General features: G+C 49.0%; 1 protein-coding gene across 4 annotated transcripts in view; it reads left to right on the top strand.

Annotated features, from left to right (window-relative positions):
* Window positions 1–17,318, top strand: part of ASXL2 (ASXL transcriptional regulator 2) — a 121,179-nt gene that overhangs the window by 62,440 nt on the left and 41,421 nt on the right. Inside the window, exon 1 of one of the 4 annotated variants that reach the window (XM_075086347.1) lies at window positions 4,047–4,167. The exons of the other annotated variants lie outside the window; for them this stretch is intronic. Coding sequence (XP_074942448.1) covers window positions 4,131–4,167 — 37 coding nt within the window. The 5' untranslated portion in view covers window positions 4,047–4,130. Of the gene's footprint in view, window positions 1–4,046; window positions 4,168–17,318 lie in introns of those variants that run through there. 4 annotated transcript variants of the gene reach the window in all.

Raw genomic sequence — 17,318 nt, 5'->3', positions numbered from 1 at the left:
TAGCTAGAAACAAGAAGCTTCACACAAGAATAAAAGTTTCTCGCCTATATTGCACAAAAGAACATTCAAAGGCATAAATAAGTTGCCTGTTACTTTGCTCATTAAAGTTTTGATATGGGGGACTTGGGGTTTTTTTTAAGCAATTTGGCAAAGACTGAAGTTATAAGTACATTGTACTATTAAATTATGAGAGGGGGTGAGCAACCTTTTGCTTTTGTGCAGTGTTGTAGGACAACGATGTTAGGCTGTCCTGCTGAACTCTGCTCGTGGATCCTGGCGTGACCTTCGGATGTGGGTGAATATTGAGATTTCGCTTTGCAGGGGGGAGGACAGAAATACATATGTGCCCTTCGCATAGCTCCTAGCTAAATGGGCTGCTCTCATCTAAAATACAATCTCTTTTTTCTCTTAACCCGCGGATGGCTGGTTTTGCATTACACACATGCAGAGCTTGGATTTTGCTCGGGATATGAGCTGAATTACATGAAGGAAAGGTTCGGTCCTGCCAGTCCCGGGCACCCTTCCTCCTCTCCTGTTGCGGGTTGGAGCCCAGCTGGACTGGGGTGAGCCTGCCCCAGCGGGCAGGAGGGCCCGTGGGGGGAGCAGAGGTGCAGGCAGGAGCAGCCGGGGCATCCAGCGCGGCTGGCAGAGCCCCCCGAAGCCGCGGAGCTTAGCTCGCTTCGAGAGACGTGCGCTGTTGGCGTTTCCTGATAAGCTCCTTCTTACAGCAAAAGAAAAAAACTGGTTTGTGCGTTGTGACTGTGCCTCGTGCCTCTGCACAGGGGCAAATCCACCCGCACCGGCAGATATGCCCTGTCGGTGCCTGTTGATGCTGCTGTGTCAGGGACTCGCTGTAGGAAGGGAGCGACCGCACCGGGGGCTTTCCCCACGGGCTTTTTGCTGCGCTAGCCGTTTCTTGCGCTTTTGTTTTGCAGCATGTATTTCCTTTCTCTGTTATTCTCCCTTTCCTCTTTCTCGTCTCGCTCTGTTGGGGAGGCTGGAGGGCAGCGGTGATGTGCTGCCTTGGCTGTCCCCAGGTGCCACCTCCGGCACCCTGCTCGATGGGAGGCTCCGGGGGGCTTCAGAGACCCCCAGGGACTCCTGCAGTGCTTATTGCTGATGACCATATCAGTTTGGTACCCAAGAAGACAGCAGTTTATATAATTTTTTTTTTTTAAAGTGCAGTAGTTCAGACTTGCTGACACTCACGTGCCCATCAAGCTCCAGTACTCCAAAGCACATCTGACGAGCACCTTTCTGAACGTAAAAACACTCCAGAAGAAGCAGGAGGAACGGCATCTCAACCTCTGCTTTCTTTCCCCCCCCCAACAACACAGATTTTCTTTGGAGATTTAAAACAAAAGCACAAAAGCTGAAAGAATTAGGCACGTTTGGTGCACTCGAATAAACAAATGCCATCAGATGTCTCATGTTCATTTTGAACACGCTCAGTGTGAGACACTTGGACGTTACAGGTCTCTGTCAGTCCACGTGTTTCAGGAGGGATTTTAGAAATACATAATGAAGGACAGAAACAAGAGACTTCTTTGCAAAATAATGTCTTCAAAAAAAAGGGAACATACACTAACCTTCCAAAAAACCCTACAAATTTACGGTGCCCTTTTCCCTTCCAGGGTATGACCGCGGGAGGGGAGGTGCCGGCAGAGTCAAGGCTCCCGTGCTCACGGCAGGGGTGGAGGCTTTCCTAGCAGAGCTTGGTGCTGGGAGGCTGCCGAAGGGAAATAGTTCCTGAAGGATGCTTAGTGACAACAGATTTAAATAATTATAATCTGGATTGATTCCTCCTTTCTCAGGAAGCTTGTTTGATATCTGGTGCAGCTGTGGCATGCGGTGGGGTGGGGGGCTGTGAGGATGCCTGAAATGCGGGCGAGAGCCCGGTTAGGGATTCTGAGTAAAAGCCATCCCTGATCAGAGAGCAAATGGGAACCTGCTCATTTGTTCTGGGCAGTTAAAGGAGGCTGAACGTGAGGCTGATCGTATCATCTTCTGTCGCTGGCTGCAGAAGCTGGCGTGCTTCCACCACGCTGGTCAAGTAGCGTGTCCAGAGTTGGGTGCGCCTATGATATTGTCTTCATTTACGTTTGGAAACAAGGCTTGGCTCTTGATTTTTGTCTGTTTCTGAACTGTAGCTTTTAAAACTAATTTCATCCAAACCTCAGGGAGTAGCTGGAGGGGTTACAAAGCTCGTTACATTCCTGCTTTTCACAACAGTTGGCGCTGGGAAGGGAGAAGAGGCACCGTAGCTGCTCCAGCAGTGCAAAGGCTGTAGCTGAACTCGTGCTGTAGCAGGCGTGCGAGGATACACGAGGGCGATGCAGCTGCCCCAGATGCAGGGGAAACTTCTGAAGCTTGCCTGTTTGCAGACATTCAGATCAACCGATGCCAGGACACAAATGTGCAGCAAATTGGACTCCGCTAGTTCTAGATCTTGTTACTTAACTTTGCTGTGATCGCTCTCAGTCTTCTGTCACCACATAAGACGCCTGCTTTATCTTCCCGGCTCCGTTTCTTGGCTGTAACATAGCTTTGCCCCCAGATTAAATGATCTAAAGCTGTTTAATGAGGTAAAATAAGGTACTACGATGGTAAGTGGTTAAAAAATCTTTACATGAGACATTTTTAAATTCTAAAGTTTGTAAGGCATCTTTCCTAGGTCACATGCTGTAACTCTCTGTTATGTTAGAGACAGTGATTTTCACGAAGTGGAGCCCACACTCCTCAGTTTAAGTTTCCCAAAGCGCAGACCAGCTGTACTTGGAGAGCTGAGAGTCTCAGGGATGTGTATAAAAAGAGTTGGGCCACGAAGTCCACGGGGAAGAAAATTTTCTTTCACTTTTAGTATTGCATTTACTTTATACATCAGAAAAGATTCTTTTGGTTTCCTCCAGCAAAACCCGAAGTTTCGTAATCTTGCTGCGTACAAAAACTAACTCGCATTTAACGTCCGAGGAGCCGCCGTGAAAAGCATAATGAAAGTAGAAAGTGCAAACGGCCTCGGCTCCCTCCCAGCCGCGGTTCGTCTCCGAGTTCTGCAACCAGGAACGTTTGAAAGTGGAAGTGAATGAATCTGCGCCTCGCGGGACCTCCCGGCAGCGGCAGCTCTGACTTCGGGGGATAAGAGGACGTGGCGCTGATGCTGGCAGCCCTCCTCCTTGGTGCCTCCGTGCCTTTTACTGCTCTTCTCTTCTGCAACCGTCGTAGAGCTTCTGCTTCACGATGAGTTTTATTTTTAGTTGCTACATTTGTTTGCTGCTCTTCAAAATAACCAGAAAGGCACTGAATTCCAATTAGAAAGATTCCTTCAGCCTTGAGCTGTGTAGCATCAGCTCTGGAATGCAGCACTCCTACACGGCCTCTTCCTGGAGTGTCCGTGCGTGCGTGAAACACAAAAGCCTCCTTCCTCGGTTAAAAAAAAGAAGAAAAATCGCCTCGCTCAAATTGAAGAACAGCCCAGATTTGAGCTAGAATCGTCTGGTGGCATTGCTCGGCCGCTGGCCACGTTACCACCTGCGCGACGTTTGAGATAGGGTTGTCAGCATGCACCGAGCCCTGCGTAACTCGGCTGATCCCGAGGGTCTCGGGAGGAAGTGGCGCTAGTACAGGGTACGGATTCTTTTTTTGTGTGTTTTTTTCTTTGCAAGGACTGGGGAGGATAGTTTTTATTGTGAGAATACGGAATTCTAATAAAAATCAGTGCAGTGAATGCAAACCGGGGTGGACGGCAAACAGATGAGCTGTGCTCATATTATCTTGCTCAGAGGCTTTGACTTGAGCTCTTTGAGCCTGCAGTTTAGCTTAATGTGACATTATTTTTGCTCATATACATATAAAACAGGAAGCGCATTCAGATAACATCAACAGCCACTTCCTTATATGTACAAAAATAAAGTGCTCTGACAGCAGCAAAACTGACACTTTGATTTTAGAAAGGATAGAAACCTTTGTGCATTTGTAGAGCCACATGGGCATTACACGGGACCAATCAGGAGCACAGGGGAAGAAGTTTAAAAACAAGCCCCGTGCATTAGTGCCTGTACATCTGTGCGTGAGCAGAAGGCGGGAGGAAGCCGGGAGCAGCGTTGATTTTCGGAGCCTGAGAAGCAGCAGCAATGTTCATGGAGCAGCTTTATGCAATTCCCGTCGAAGGTAAGGTGCGGGTGTTTCAGCAGGCAGCCGCGGAGGGTTTTCACTTTTGGGAACGGAGCGGGTGCTTTTCTGGCCGGGCCCCCTCTGTGCCGATCAGAGGTGAGGCAGACACCTTTCGTCGGCTTCGAGGCAGCTACTCGGCTCTCATCTTTGGAGTTTGATGATAAAAACAAAGCTTGTCTTGGATGCGGTCCTTGTAAAAGGATACTGCCAAGGCTCCTTGGGTTCTGTGTTGTTTTAAGTCATCCTGAAACGTAAAGGGTAAAAGCCTCAGTTGCGCCTGCTTTTCTCACCATTTCGCTGCGCTGGGTTTTGTGGGACAACTTGCAAGTGGTTTGTCGTAATGCGCCCGGCGGGCGTGAAATGCAGCTGCTCGGTGTCAGTGCCTGTTGGCGCGCCTAGGGTCGTTTCTGAGCTCAAGGGTACTGATACAGTCTGTCCTCGTGGCGTCTGGAAATAAACCCCGTAACTTTTGCCCTGTTTCTGTGGTCGGCTGCAACGCTTCAGCTGACTGGAGTGGAACTTCGATCGGTGCCTACACCTGGCTTTGCAAGCTGGTACAAACAAATGAAAGGCATTTGGTTCCAGTGTAGAGCTGCTCAGGCTTTCCTGGCTTCTGACAATGAAAATGGCTGTCAAAATTGGGTTTTCCTGCAATTTCTGCCATGTCCCTGGTGTACCCTTTCTAATCAGAGTCGTCCTGAAAGAGAAGGGTCTGGTTTAGGTTCTATAACCGAGCCCTTCTATGAGAGCCACTGCAGTAACAGGTCTCTCCTCCAGCAAAACCCAACCTAAGTTTGCTCTATTAAAAGGAAAAATAAAAAGGGGTGTGTGTGTGTGTGTGGCTGGGGGGGAAATTGGATGGTAAAGTGAACTTTAAGAGAAAAGGGGCAAACAAACTGGGCAGAGTTACCGGGAATCCTTCTCCATTAGCTCGTGATCAGCTTGTCTTGCATTTTTATACCACAAACACGTACTGGTGGGTCCCTCGTGGCCCCCAGGCAGTCAGAATTTTGTTCGACCAGATCAGTGTTCAAAGTGAAAAGTAACCGTGTTTGGCAAAATGTCGCTTACTAAAACAGATTAAATGATTTTAGTAAGGTTAAAATAGGATGTCACCGTAAACTCTTCTTAAATAGGGCAGTGAAGGGAAAATATCTGGAGTAATTAAACTTTTACACTATGTTCAATGCCAATGGCTTAGGAAAATGGGTATAATGTTCTATGTCTGAAATTTTTTATGTCTTTTTATGAAATTTTTTAATGAAATTTCTATGTCTGCATTATTTTTTAGTGTAGAGGAAAACCTTGGGAGTCAGGACGCACAGAAACACGAGTTCACAGCTGGAGGGCATGACCTGCCTTCACTAGAAGAGCTTTGCTGTGGCGGTGGCCCTCAGCTTCCTTCGTTAACACCCGTGGCCTGATCACAGCACTGCCTTCGGGGCGCGCTTTGCTCCTGCGTGCCCATAATAGCTGCCAAAAAAAAATTTAAAAAAAGAATTCTGTTTGGGTTATGTCATTTTTGTTTCTTCCTGCTGAAGATTTGGTAGAAATATCAGCTTTTCTAAATACAGCCAATTCCTGCTTGTGCTCGTGACTCATGAGGAAGCTGGTTCCCAAATATCACATTATGCAACTTACCAAGGAATCTGCAGATATGAACCCAAAAAATGTTCCTCTTTCTTTTACTTAAGTGAGTGTATCTTCTATTTCAGCTAGTTTATCACAGTATCCAGGTTCTGAGCGAGCTGTAGGTTTTCATAACGGGCTATACAGCCTCTGAGGGCTTACTCTCGAGCAGTCAAGAAGTTGTATTTCCATTAGACTTCACAGCAAGTACCGTATTTTTTTTAAGTTGCATGAGCAGCAGTCAGTAGGCTGTGGTCACGGGCACTTACACGCGGCTCTGCGTTTGACAGGAATTTTAGACATGTAGAAAAATGGGTTATAAAGTTAAAAACTGCAGTAGATGATTTTTTGCATGAATTTTCCTCAGCAACCAAAAATGCTTACTGAATTAATCCTTACTGAAGCCCTACTGAAGGAATAACAGACCAGTTTTCCGCAGGACACCTTCAATCTGTGCTTCTACCAAGTGAACTTTTGCGATCCTTTCCCAGCCCTGGAACAAACTCTCAGCTTATGGTCTTGGCCCGACCGAGCCGCGCTCAGAGCCCGTTTTACACGCCAGCCTGCTGCTCGCCCCCTGCGCTGCCTCGCTGCGGAGCTCATCCCAGCTCCCCGGCCTCTCTGTGAGGAGGGGAGCCGGCCAGAGGCTGTAGCTACTGTTGTGACACCTGGGTCGGCGGCATCGTGCTGCTGTTCGGTGCGTGAACCGGAGAAGCCTTGAGCATCACTCCCGCCCTGCGTCCCCGACCGATGTGGGGAGCGCGGCCGTTTTGGGGTGGTTATGCCACAAGCGCAGTATTTCTAAGGTACTGTATGGCCCCAAAATACTTCCACTGAAATGCAGGGAAATGTGATTTGTAAGTCCCTAATTGGTTTTGCAGCAAACTGAGGAGTGGGCAGCCATTTCCTACAGCAAGCATTTTTCAGACAAAGCCGGTTTTCTCAGGGATTCTCGTCGCCCCAGGCAGATGCTGTTTGGCCCCCAAAGGTGCCGCTTGGGGCTCCACGTGCATGCGGTATCTGGGAGGGTGCGTGGTCCCCCATGCTCAGCGCCGTCCTCGTGCCCTCGGGGACATCCACTTGCACTGGAGGCGTGAGGAGCTGCAAGGATTCGGCCGAAGAGCTGGAGAGCAAAGAGGAACTGAAAGCCGTTACGTGTGGCTGCAGCTGCGCAGGGCGAGCAGAGGAGCAGTAAAACTGCTTCTCAGTCCTGAACTTTACTGTCCTAAAGCTTTCTGATTGCATTCAGCGGGTTTCTCAGATGCTTCTCTGAGCTGGAGGCTTAGGAAAACCCAGTGCACGCATGTTTGTGAAGAGTCACCAAGTATCGATGTATTGTTCCATTTAATTCAGACTTTCCAATTATATTGCATTACAATTAGAAGTTTTTTTGCCAAGCCTGACAGCAGGCTCTGCAGCGAGGGACGGGGCAGGAACGCGCCCGAGCGTTTCTCTGCACGCTGTAGGTCTCCAGCTGACAGGAGCTGAACGCTGGCAGGCTTTGAGGCGCAGCCCGCTCCGGCCTCTGGAGCCCTGACGCGATGGAAATGCTGTCGTTCGAGGTGATAACGTCTACTCTCAGTGACAGTCTGAGGACATACAGAAGTTGGTCGTGCAAGCTTTCATGTGGAGGAGGGAAGGTTTTGCCATGTGGTACCTGCAGAAGACAGGCTCACATCCCGGCTTGTGTCACCAGCGGTACGTGGGTACACGAAGCAACCCTGTCTGAGGGAAGGGGCTGCTTTGTCAGTGGACTTTCTCATCTGGGTTTTTTTTTTTTTCCTTTGTTACTTCAGCGTCTCTGACTTGCTTTTGAGATTTTGTCAGTTCATTCTGTCGTTCCACGTCAAACAAAACCTCGGTGGCTTTGCCTTTCAGCCTCGCATACCGCGTCATGTTCAATTTTTACCCACAAAAATGTATGCCAGGGGCTTTTCCTCCTTAGAAGAAAGGTTGCCTGTGACCTGCGGCTCCTCTGAGCTCTGTGTCACAGGAGAAAGGGAAGACAAACTTGAGAATACAAACTTCTCTGTGCAAGGAGCTACGTGGAGAAGACGAGGGGTATCGGGTCCAAATTGCACTGGGAGAGGTTTCATCCTGACGTAAGAAATCTTTTACAGTAAGAGTGATCATTCACTGGAACAACGTCCCCAGGGACGTGGTGGAGTCCCCATTGCTGGAGGTTTTCAAGATGCGGTTGAACAAGGTGCCAGATAATCTCATCTGTCCTTCCTCACCCACGAAAGGTTGGACCGGATGATCTTTCGAGGCCCCAGCCAACGTGGGCGTTTCTGCGGGTCACGGGAAAGCGGTGCGGGAGCCAGGCATCTGCGTGCTGCAGGCGCGCCCTTTGCTGTCACGTCATTGGAGAGGCTCGTGGGCCGCGCGCTGGAAAAACGCAGCAGGAATTCCTGCTTTGAGAGTGAGGGGCTGAGGGGTCCTGGCCTCCCAGCCCACGGCGCTTGTGTGGTTGGCACCCCGGTCGGTGCCCGTCCTGCCAGCCAAGGAGCCGCTTCGCTCTTCAAAGCAAAACACATGATCCGGAGATGTTTGATCTCTCTGCGTGTGAGGCCATTTCTGAGTAAAGCCTGAATTTCTTGTTTCACCAGTATGATGGGATCCTCCTTTGACCTCTCTACATCTATTTTTTTCCTTATTCTCTTTAATCTTAAACTTGTTCTGTAACAAATCAGTGCTGGGGTTTTTTCCAACTATGTGTACTGCGGTACTGAGGTTGCGTGTCTTCCATGTCTGCATGCAGAAGAAACCTTGCTAGGATGGGTTGGGTTTTTTTTCTTCCACGTCATCCAGGAGTCTCCAGCTCTTGTATTTGAACCTGAACCGTTGGTCCGTTCGCTTTACTGTGCCATTCAGGATTTTACAGACCCTCATTGTATCACTGGTCAGCTATCTCTTCCAGGCTGAATGGCCCTCACCATTCCTCGTTTAAGGGCTGTTCCGTCCTCGTTGGGCTTTTTGAGCTCATCTGGGTGTGTTTAGAGCCAATATGAACACGGCAACCAGTCTTCAAGAAGTAGGCGCGTGTATGTTTTGTTTCTTTCCGTATTTCTTTCCTGGTAATTCCTAGCACTCTGCTTGCTTTGACCACTGGTGGCCTGAGGCCTTTGTACAAGTATTTGTTACAATACTAAGATAACATTTCTCTGTGGCCATTGTTCCCGCTCCTACAAGTTGTCCATCAGCCCGTGTGTTTTTTCCTGAATAACTTGATGTCATCAGCAAACTTTGCAACTTCACTGTTCGCTTACTTTTCCATTGAATTTATGAATATGATGCTTGGATATCATGGCAATCTTCTGCTCTTCTTTGCTGTCAGACACATTTTTGCTCTACCTGTGTAATACCTGGCTGCCGAATAGGTCTCATGGGGAGCAGCTGGAGCACGCGGCATGCAGCAGTTGGGTCTGGTGGCACTCGGCCAGGCAGGCTGACCGTGACATCTTCAGACTCTGCTTCCTTCTTTCACTATTGCAGAAACCATTAGGAACAAAAAAAGTTTCCAGAGAGTCATGCTAATGACACGTACCACGGCGTAACTCAGAAATGCTGGAGCGAAACCAGGTGAAACGACACGTTGGTGATTAGAGGACCGAGTGTAGCGTCACTTTCTCAGGTCAGTCTTTCAAGATGAACAGTCTCACGCAAAAGAGTTGCCCGTGCCAATGAAAACCATGTTGACAGAGCAGTCGCGCTGTCTTGTGTTTGGGGCAGACCTCGCCACCCTTTGAGAGCTCTGTTTATTTACATAGCACGAGGTGTATTTTAGGCAGCCGAGAGCGTTTGTATTTCAGCTAGGCGTCGCAGCTGGGAAGCGCGCTGCCACTAGCACGTCAAGCTTCGGTAGCAGCGCCAGCTCCATGCAAATCATGCGTCTCTAATGGGACTTGACAGTGCTACGGTGTTTGTCATGAGCGCACTGAATTTGGTTGAATTTCCTGTCCAACCATGTATAAACTGTATGTATATACACACACTGTTGAAAAGTAGGGATGTGAGGAGTCTTCATAACATGGGTATCGTACAGTGTTTGCCCTGAAAACGTCCAATAGGGGATAAAAATGAAATTACTGAAAATGAAAATAATGAAATTTAGTTTTTAAGAAATGGATAACATGTACTCTAAAAGTCCCAGCTGGGTAGCACTGCCCTGTGCTCACCGCGGGGGAGCTGTCATTGCTCCTGCGCTTTGCTTTTCAAATAAGTATTGGCCACAGGATTGCCTCTTCGTGTTTTCAGCATTAGTAGTAGCAACGTTCCAACTGGCAGTGATTACTAGCAGCTTGGTAGTCATCTTCAACTGCGAAGGACTCGTAGCAATATAGAGTACATTTTTGGTTTTAATTGCTTCCTTCACCTCTCTTCTAGGAGAAGAATTTTCCTATTCCGTATTTCCACTGAGTAATGCCATTACCTGTGACTTGGCAATGAATGTCTCTGTAAGGATCTCCAGTTTTCAGTTGCACTTTCTTGGCAATGTTTTTCTTACCGGTTGGATTCGCTCGTGCTTTTCTCACTTGTGGGAAATCAGATCTTTTAAAACGAAGTACGTATCTTAGCGCTTCAGACTTGTCTCTGTCCTTACCGACAACACGGCCACGCTCCCTGCGCCCTCAGCAGTTTGCTGTCTTCTGGTTCAGTATTAATTCTCCCCTCCAAACACGGCCCGCCTCCTAATTTTTGGAAGCGTTAAAGCTTTTGCCTAGGGTCCCATAAGGCTGCACAAGGTGATGTCTTTAAGACTTTGCAGTTTCTTTCCGTATATTATAGGCAGATGTATGAGGTTTACCCTCTGGTTACCGCATCGATTCCCAAGCAGCTGATCCCTCGGGTCTCGGTGCATGCGAGGCAGAGGGCTGCTTGCTCTGCCTCTCCATTCCGTCCTCCTGGCGCTGGTCCTAGCAGTGCTGGTGGCAGCCGACAGGCGCAGGGAGACTTGCCCCTTCCCTTGGCAAGCAGCAGGATCTCCTCGGTGCCGTTGGGAGGCAGTGGGAGAGGGAGTGCCTGTAGCTAAGGCTGCCCAGCAATCTTTAAAACACCTTTTTCGCTTGCCAAACTTTAATTTTGGGGCTTGGTTGTCTGTCTGTCTGGGGAAGGGGGAGTGTCTTTTAACATCAGCAGGATCTCTTCAACTGCTGCTGAGAATAAAGTGTAGGGAAATAGATTTTTTTTTTTTTTTTGGTCCAATTAAAAGCCAGTGTAATACACTGCCATGGCAGTGCCTCAGCCCAGGACTTTAAATCTGACTGCGTAGTTTCTTGCTGAAAACAAAACAACCCAACAATTTTTTGTTTCCACGACATTGCGCCTGCATTTCTGAGCGTCCGAGACTCTCGGTTTAGCCGGTTTGTGGCAGCGGGTGAGGGCACAGGTCAGAACAACAGGAACAGGGAGTGCGGTCCTGGGGTCGACAGAGAGGCAAGTTTTCAAGCGCTGTTCGTTTTTCACCAGAACTGTAAGTATCTGAGCTTGGCTCTTCCTCTGTTTTTGGTTCAGGGTTGTGGAATCCATTGTCAAAAAGCGGGAGTTGCTTTTTTGGCTGGCCCCGCCACAGCGGCCCTTGGGTGGCTCCAGCTGCCGACGGGCCCGATGCACGCTTGGGCTGCAGCTGACAAGATTTAATGTTTCTCAGTTATTTTTAATGTACGTTTGCAAATTAATGAAAATTAGTCTGGGGTGTGAGTTGGAAGTGCTGCTGACAATTAACTCCGCATGCGGACCTCGCTGTTCCTGAGCGATTGTTCCCATATGGAGTGAATCAGGAAGAGTTAATCACAAACAACTGTGTGAGGAAGAGCCGTAATAGCTTCGTTTTGATATTTTTTGACAGTGGTCTCTCGAAACTGGTCTCTCAACAGTAGAGAAGAAACTGAATTTAATCTTAGCTGCGTTTCCTGCTCTCCGACAGCAAAGCTTTAGCTGGACGCGTTACAGCTCTGTTTTAGCACGGCTCCTGGATCAGAACGCTGTCGTGCTGGGTGCTGTAGGCAGGATTCCTGCCCCGGGGAGCTTGCAGTCACGCCACTGAAGGGACAGTAGGTGAAAGCAGAGAAGGGAATGCAGGGGAACAGTTCAGTTCATCTCTACTGGCTATACTTTGACCCCTAATTTAGGACTCCAAGCCACAGGCCTACATCTCAGCTAAGTGCCCTATAGCTGATATTAAATGTGATCATATTATCTTCATCAGTTTCTCTGCAGAAAAGTTATTTGGTGAATTCCTAAATTGTCTGAATTAACTGTTTCCAGGTCAACTGTGTGATTTCACCAAGGAAGAAAAATGCTTCTTCACGAGGTGAAAATCAGGAAGTTTCAGTGCCGTGGGTGACTCACAGTTCTCAAAAGAATGAAACCCTTGCGCTAGTGCCATCTCAGCAGTAAATGCGTTGGCATCACCGCTGTTCCAGTCCGGGCATAACTGCTTGTTGCTCTCGTGTGCTCCTGAAACACACAATAGGGCCACCAAAATGCTCCGAGGGCTGGAGCCCCTCTGCTGCAAGGCCGGGCTGGGAGAGCTGGGGTTGTGCAGCCGGAGAAGGGGAGGCTGCGGGGAGACCTTATTGCGGCCTCTCAGGGCTTGAAGGGGCTGATAAGAAAGGTGGGACAGATGTTTTAACAGGGCCTGCAGCGACAGGACAAGGGGTGATGGGTTTAAACTAAAGGAGGGGAGATTCAGACTAGAGAGAAGGAAGGAATTGTTCACGCTGAGGGTGGTGAAAGCCTGGCCCAGGCTGCCCCGAGAGGTGGTCGATGCCCCATCCCTGGGAACACCCAAGGCCAGGCTGGACGGGGCTCTGAGCAACCTGCTCTGGTTGAAGGTGTCCCTGCTCATGGCAGGGGGTTGGGCTGGGTGGCCTTTAGCGGTCCCTTCCCACCCAACTTCCAACCACTCTCTGATTCTGTGATTCTATACTCAAATCATCCTCTCGCAGGCCCTTGGCTATCCTTGGAGGCTTGTTTTCGGGCACATGTATCTTGGCAACAAACCCTCGCTAAGCGGAGTAGTCGGTGAGACACTTTGCAGGCACAGGTGAGGCAGTAGCTGGGAGAGCGATGTGCAAACCTCCGCAGGTTCCAGCTGCATGGCTGGGTTGGAGATCCTCCATGATCAGGATACGGGATTTTTAAACGGCTTATTTTCTTCTCTTAAGATGTATATTGGCAGAGTCAAGCTGCAGCAACAATGATCAAAGAGACCTGAGAGCTAATGAGTTCGTTGTAAGTAGCTCTTCAGACTGGAGGAGGAGAGCAGCCGTGCTGCCCCCGATGCAGTCACGCAGAGGCGATATGTGTTGCAGGAGCCCGGAGGGGAGTTCAGAGAAATGTGACCACATCTTCCCCTCTTCGAACGCCTACGTTAACTTCCTATATGGTTCATGTTTGGCCACCTCTAATCTGCTCTGTGTTTGAGTCAGCAACCTGGAAACGTGTTCTGTTACCCCAAAACAAAGCATCTGAAGCATAATGTCATGCTTGCGCTGGCCTCTAAGAGTCTGCAGTAGAGAGGTGCCGAGGGTCAGCGGAGCTGCTCGGATGGCTCTTTCTGCCCACGACACCGGTCTGTGCCCTCACTTGACTCACCCTGGGTGGGCTTGGGCAGCCACGGGGACCCTGCTGTGAGCCAGCATGCCTCGGTAGCCCTATGACAGCGAGGCTATCAATAAAAAGACTGGCAGCCTTGTGGATGAGGAGCAATTTGAATCAGCTCATGCAGGGACCTGATGCATGCCGGGATAGTCTGATGGAAGGGATGGGGCTGCTCATCTGGGGTGGGAGGTGTAAGACCTCCTTTTGATGATAGCAAACCATTAGATCAGTTTGTTTGCTCGTGTACCTTAAGAAACTTGCTGTGCCCCAGATGTCAGGGGAGGTTTAGTTTGGATATTAGGAAAAAATTCCTTACTGCCAGAGGGGTCAGGCCCTGGCACAGGCTGCCCAGAGAGGTGGGGGAGTCACCGTCCCTGGAGGTATTTAAAAGACGTGTAGACGTGGCACTTCAGGGCATGGTTTAGGAGACATGGTGGTGTTGGGTTGATGGTTGGACTTGATGATCCTAGAGGTCTTTTCCAACCTAAATGATTCTATGATTCTGTATTGTTCTGGCTCAGGAATGCCCGTGCCTTCAGTATGCTGTGGTATTAGTAGGCAGGCACAAGTAATACTCAAAAAAGAAGATATTTTGCTTGAGGATTCTGTGAAAAGCATAATAAGAATCTTCACTATAATTTACAAGTGTTTTTTCACAACAGTATGCTGCCCGAAGGGGGCGGCTTTACAAGGAACAAAGTTGTATGGGGTGTATTTCGGTTGCAGGTGTGTTACTTCTTCAGAGCAAATACTCCCATACAGAATGAGTTATGTGGCGATTGGATTCTTTTAGAAATAAATTGTTATTAAGAATACAATGATACTAGTCAGGACAGTCGGCAGAAGTTCTCTTGAGGTTTGTGGGCATCTCATGCTTGGTGCCATGAGGTAAAGCTTTGGGTTCTGATGAGCTCAGAAACATACTCAATGGGAAGTGCCATTGGTGCCATTTGTGCTGCAGTTTCTGGGTTTTGGGGTTTTTTGGGTTTTGTTTTGTTTTTTTTTAAACCATGCATTCCTAGGAATGCAGTGACGAGCAAATGCACTGGTACAGTTCTGTGTGAACAAACGAGTTTGTGTTCTCTTGGTGTTAATTTGGTGTCGCTGTTGCTGAGCCAAACTGTTGAACTGTGTTGCAAAGTGAACGTTTTAGAAGGACAAGTGCTGCGTTTGTGCTCGTTCGTGCTTCTTGGTAGATCTGCCTCGGTTTCTGCTCCCATGGTGCCTTATTGACGCTGTGCTTAAATTCACATCCCTGCTTTTGAGTAAGTACCAAAAGTCTTACTGAAGCCTGTATCTTGTGTGCACAGGATGCCGGGTTTTGAGTGACTGTGTCTGTAGAGCTGCCAAATGCTTTGTGTGCCAGAGGTGGCCGTGACCTGCCCGCATTTCCTCTCGCAGGCCATGACAGCCAGAGCGAACCCGCTGAGTGGGTGTACTGTTGCACAATTAATCTCCCTCCTTCTTCACACATGCGATACAGAAATACTTTTCGTGCTCCTTTCTTAATTAAATGCCTGAAAAGTGAGGGAGAAGAGATGCGCTGCTGCTTCTGCCCTTATATGCATCCCTGCGTGACAACAGGAGGTGCTGGCATGGCAAAGTCCAGGTCCTGCCTGTCCTGCAGTTATTCAACTCGATGCCTGTTCTGTAGGTTGTAAATTTTCCTCCTAAGGAACACAGAAGTCAAGGAACAGCCTATTGAAATGACACCATTTCTCTGGCTACTGCACATCAGCTGAGATCCAGGGAAAGAGACCACCTGCAAGGAATGACGAGGGTCATTTCAGAGGCTCCTCAGGGCAGGTGCCGTGTTCAAACTGAGCAACAGAACAATACCAGGAACGTGGACACTCTCAGTTGGGTATTGGTCACATCAAAACGGGCTGTTGTAGTAGTTGAATGTCAGTGCCAGAAGCTTTTCTGGTGTGAGAGTGTAAAATATTGGCCTTTCTCAAAATAATTATTACACTGGTATGCACAGAAGATTCTCCTGTCTTCCCTTGCTTTAACATAGACGTTCTCCCCACTTTTGTATCAACATGTAAACCACCCACATAACAAGATTTTTCCCTTATGGGGCAACACATCCTCCTCAATCTCCATTTTGAAGCTGTCATCGGCTGTTGGTGTCAAGCGCGCGGATGGAGTGCAGAAGTCCAGCAGGAGCCGGGCAGGGATGGGGCCCCTGTGCTCGGCCCTGGGGAGGCCCCACCTCGAATGCTGGGCTCAGGTTTGGGCCCCTCGGGACAAGAAGGCCCTTGAGGGGCTGGAGCGTGTCCAGAGAAGGGCAGCGGGGCTGGGGCAGGGTCTGGAGCACAAGTGTGCTGGGGGGCGGCTGAGGGGGCTGGGGGGGTTTAGCCTGGAGAAGAGGGGGCTGAGGGGAGCCCTTCTCGCTCTCTGCAGCTGCCTGAGAGGGGCTGGAGTGAGGGGGGGGCTGGTCTCTGCTCCCAAGTCACCAGGGACAGGGCGAGAGGAACCGGCCTCAAGCTGCGTCAGGGGAGGTTTAGGTTGGATGTGAGGGAAAATGCCTTCCCTGCCAGAGCGGTCAGGCCCTGGCACAGGCTGCCCAGAGAGGTTGGGGAGTCACCGTCCCTGGGGGGGTTCAAACACCGTGCAGCCGTGGCCCTTGGGGCCATGGTTTAGGAGGCCTGGGGGTGTTGGGTTGGGGGTTGGGCTTGGTGATCCTGGAGGTCTTTTCCAACCTAAATGGTGCTATGTTTCTAAGTCTCTCTGTGATCTGTCTGTGCACCAACCTCACGGCAGGAGCCACTTGGCTGCCTTTTGTCATCAGATGGGTGGCTGTGAAGAAGGCAGTGCTTCCACCATGCCAGGGTAACTCTGTTCTTCATCAGTGCTGTTATTTGCAGCCTGATTTCTCTCTTTTGGTCTTACCATGAAGCGCTACAGGTATTTTTTACGAATTTGGGATGGGTTGTCTCTGCTGCCTTTGTGGTGAGCTGCAGGGACAGGCCTGAAGTACATGGGTGCTGTCACCAAAAACACAAACACCTGACTTTTCTGTAGCAGTGTTGATGGGATGGACCGTGAGATTCAATTCTTGGTTTTACACAACTGGCCTTGACCTGAATTATTTCACTTCTGCTTCTCAGAGTCTAAGAGGAAAGAAGTTTAGATGAACTGCCAAGTTCCTTGAGCCCCAAAGGTATTTTTTTAGGGAAGAGGGAATTGTTCTTGACATGGAAACTTGTATTTCAGGGAAAGTAAAAAGCAAACACTGAAATCATTGCAGTTACGTACTGAGACCAGGCAGCGGCAGTTGCCAAGGTCAGTTGTCAAATGGCTTTCAGCGAGTGTTGGGTGTTTATCAACGAGGGGAATGAACGATTGCTTCAGCCAACCACCTGGGCCTCCATAGCGCGTATCGCGAGTAACTCAGATTCGTCACTCACCCTTACAGTCTTGGCTTTTTCCTAAAGGCACACATTTGCTCTAATGTTTTTTTTAAACAAAAAGGCCCACCAAACAACAGAACTCCTCATTGATGTTGGCTAATTTGATGTCATCTGAGGTAATTAGCACTTATAGCTGTCATTTTTTAATGAGCTTATGTACAATCCTTTATTTCTCTTCTTCCTTCCAGTATGACAGCTGGAAAAATGTTGTTTGGATCAGTGAAATCTCTCTAAATTCAGAATGTTTTGATGGTTGTGCTTGACTTCTTGAACACCCAGGGAGCTGCATCTTTCCTGCCTTTGTCATCACCGTGTGTCCTCAAGAAAACCTGAAAATGCTTAAGCTTAGGAAGTGGTAGGGGTAGAAATTACTGAGCATTTCTTCTTACTGTTTCTGTTAGTTTAATTTGGTTTATAATGACATTCTGCACATGCTGCGTTGGGGACTTCTCATTCCTTTTGCACACCTACTGTCTGCAGCAGGGTCTTCTAGTCGGT

This window comes from Phalacrocorax aristotelis, chromosome 3 (genome assembly GCF_949628215.1).
Source record: "Phalacrocorax aristotelis chromosome 3, bGulAri2.1, whole genome shotgun sequence".
Lineage (NCBI taxonomy): Eukaryota > Metazoa > Chordata > Aves > Suliformes > Phalacrocoracidae > Phalacrocorax > Phalacrocorax aristotelis.
The sequence above is the reverse complement of the archived record's forward strand: the minus strand, read 5'-3'. Positions and strand labels throughout refer to the sequence as shown.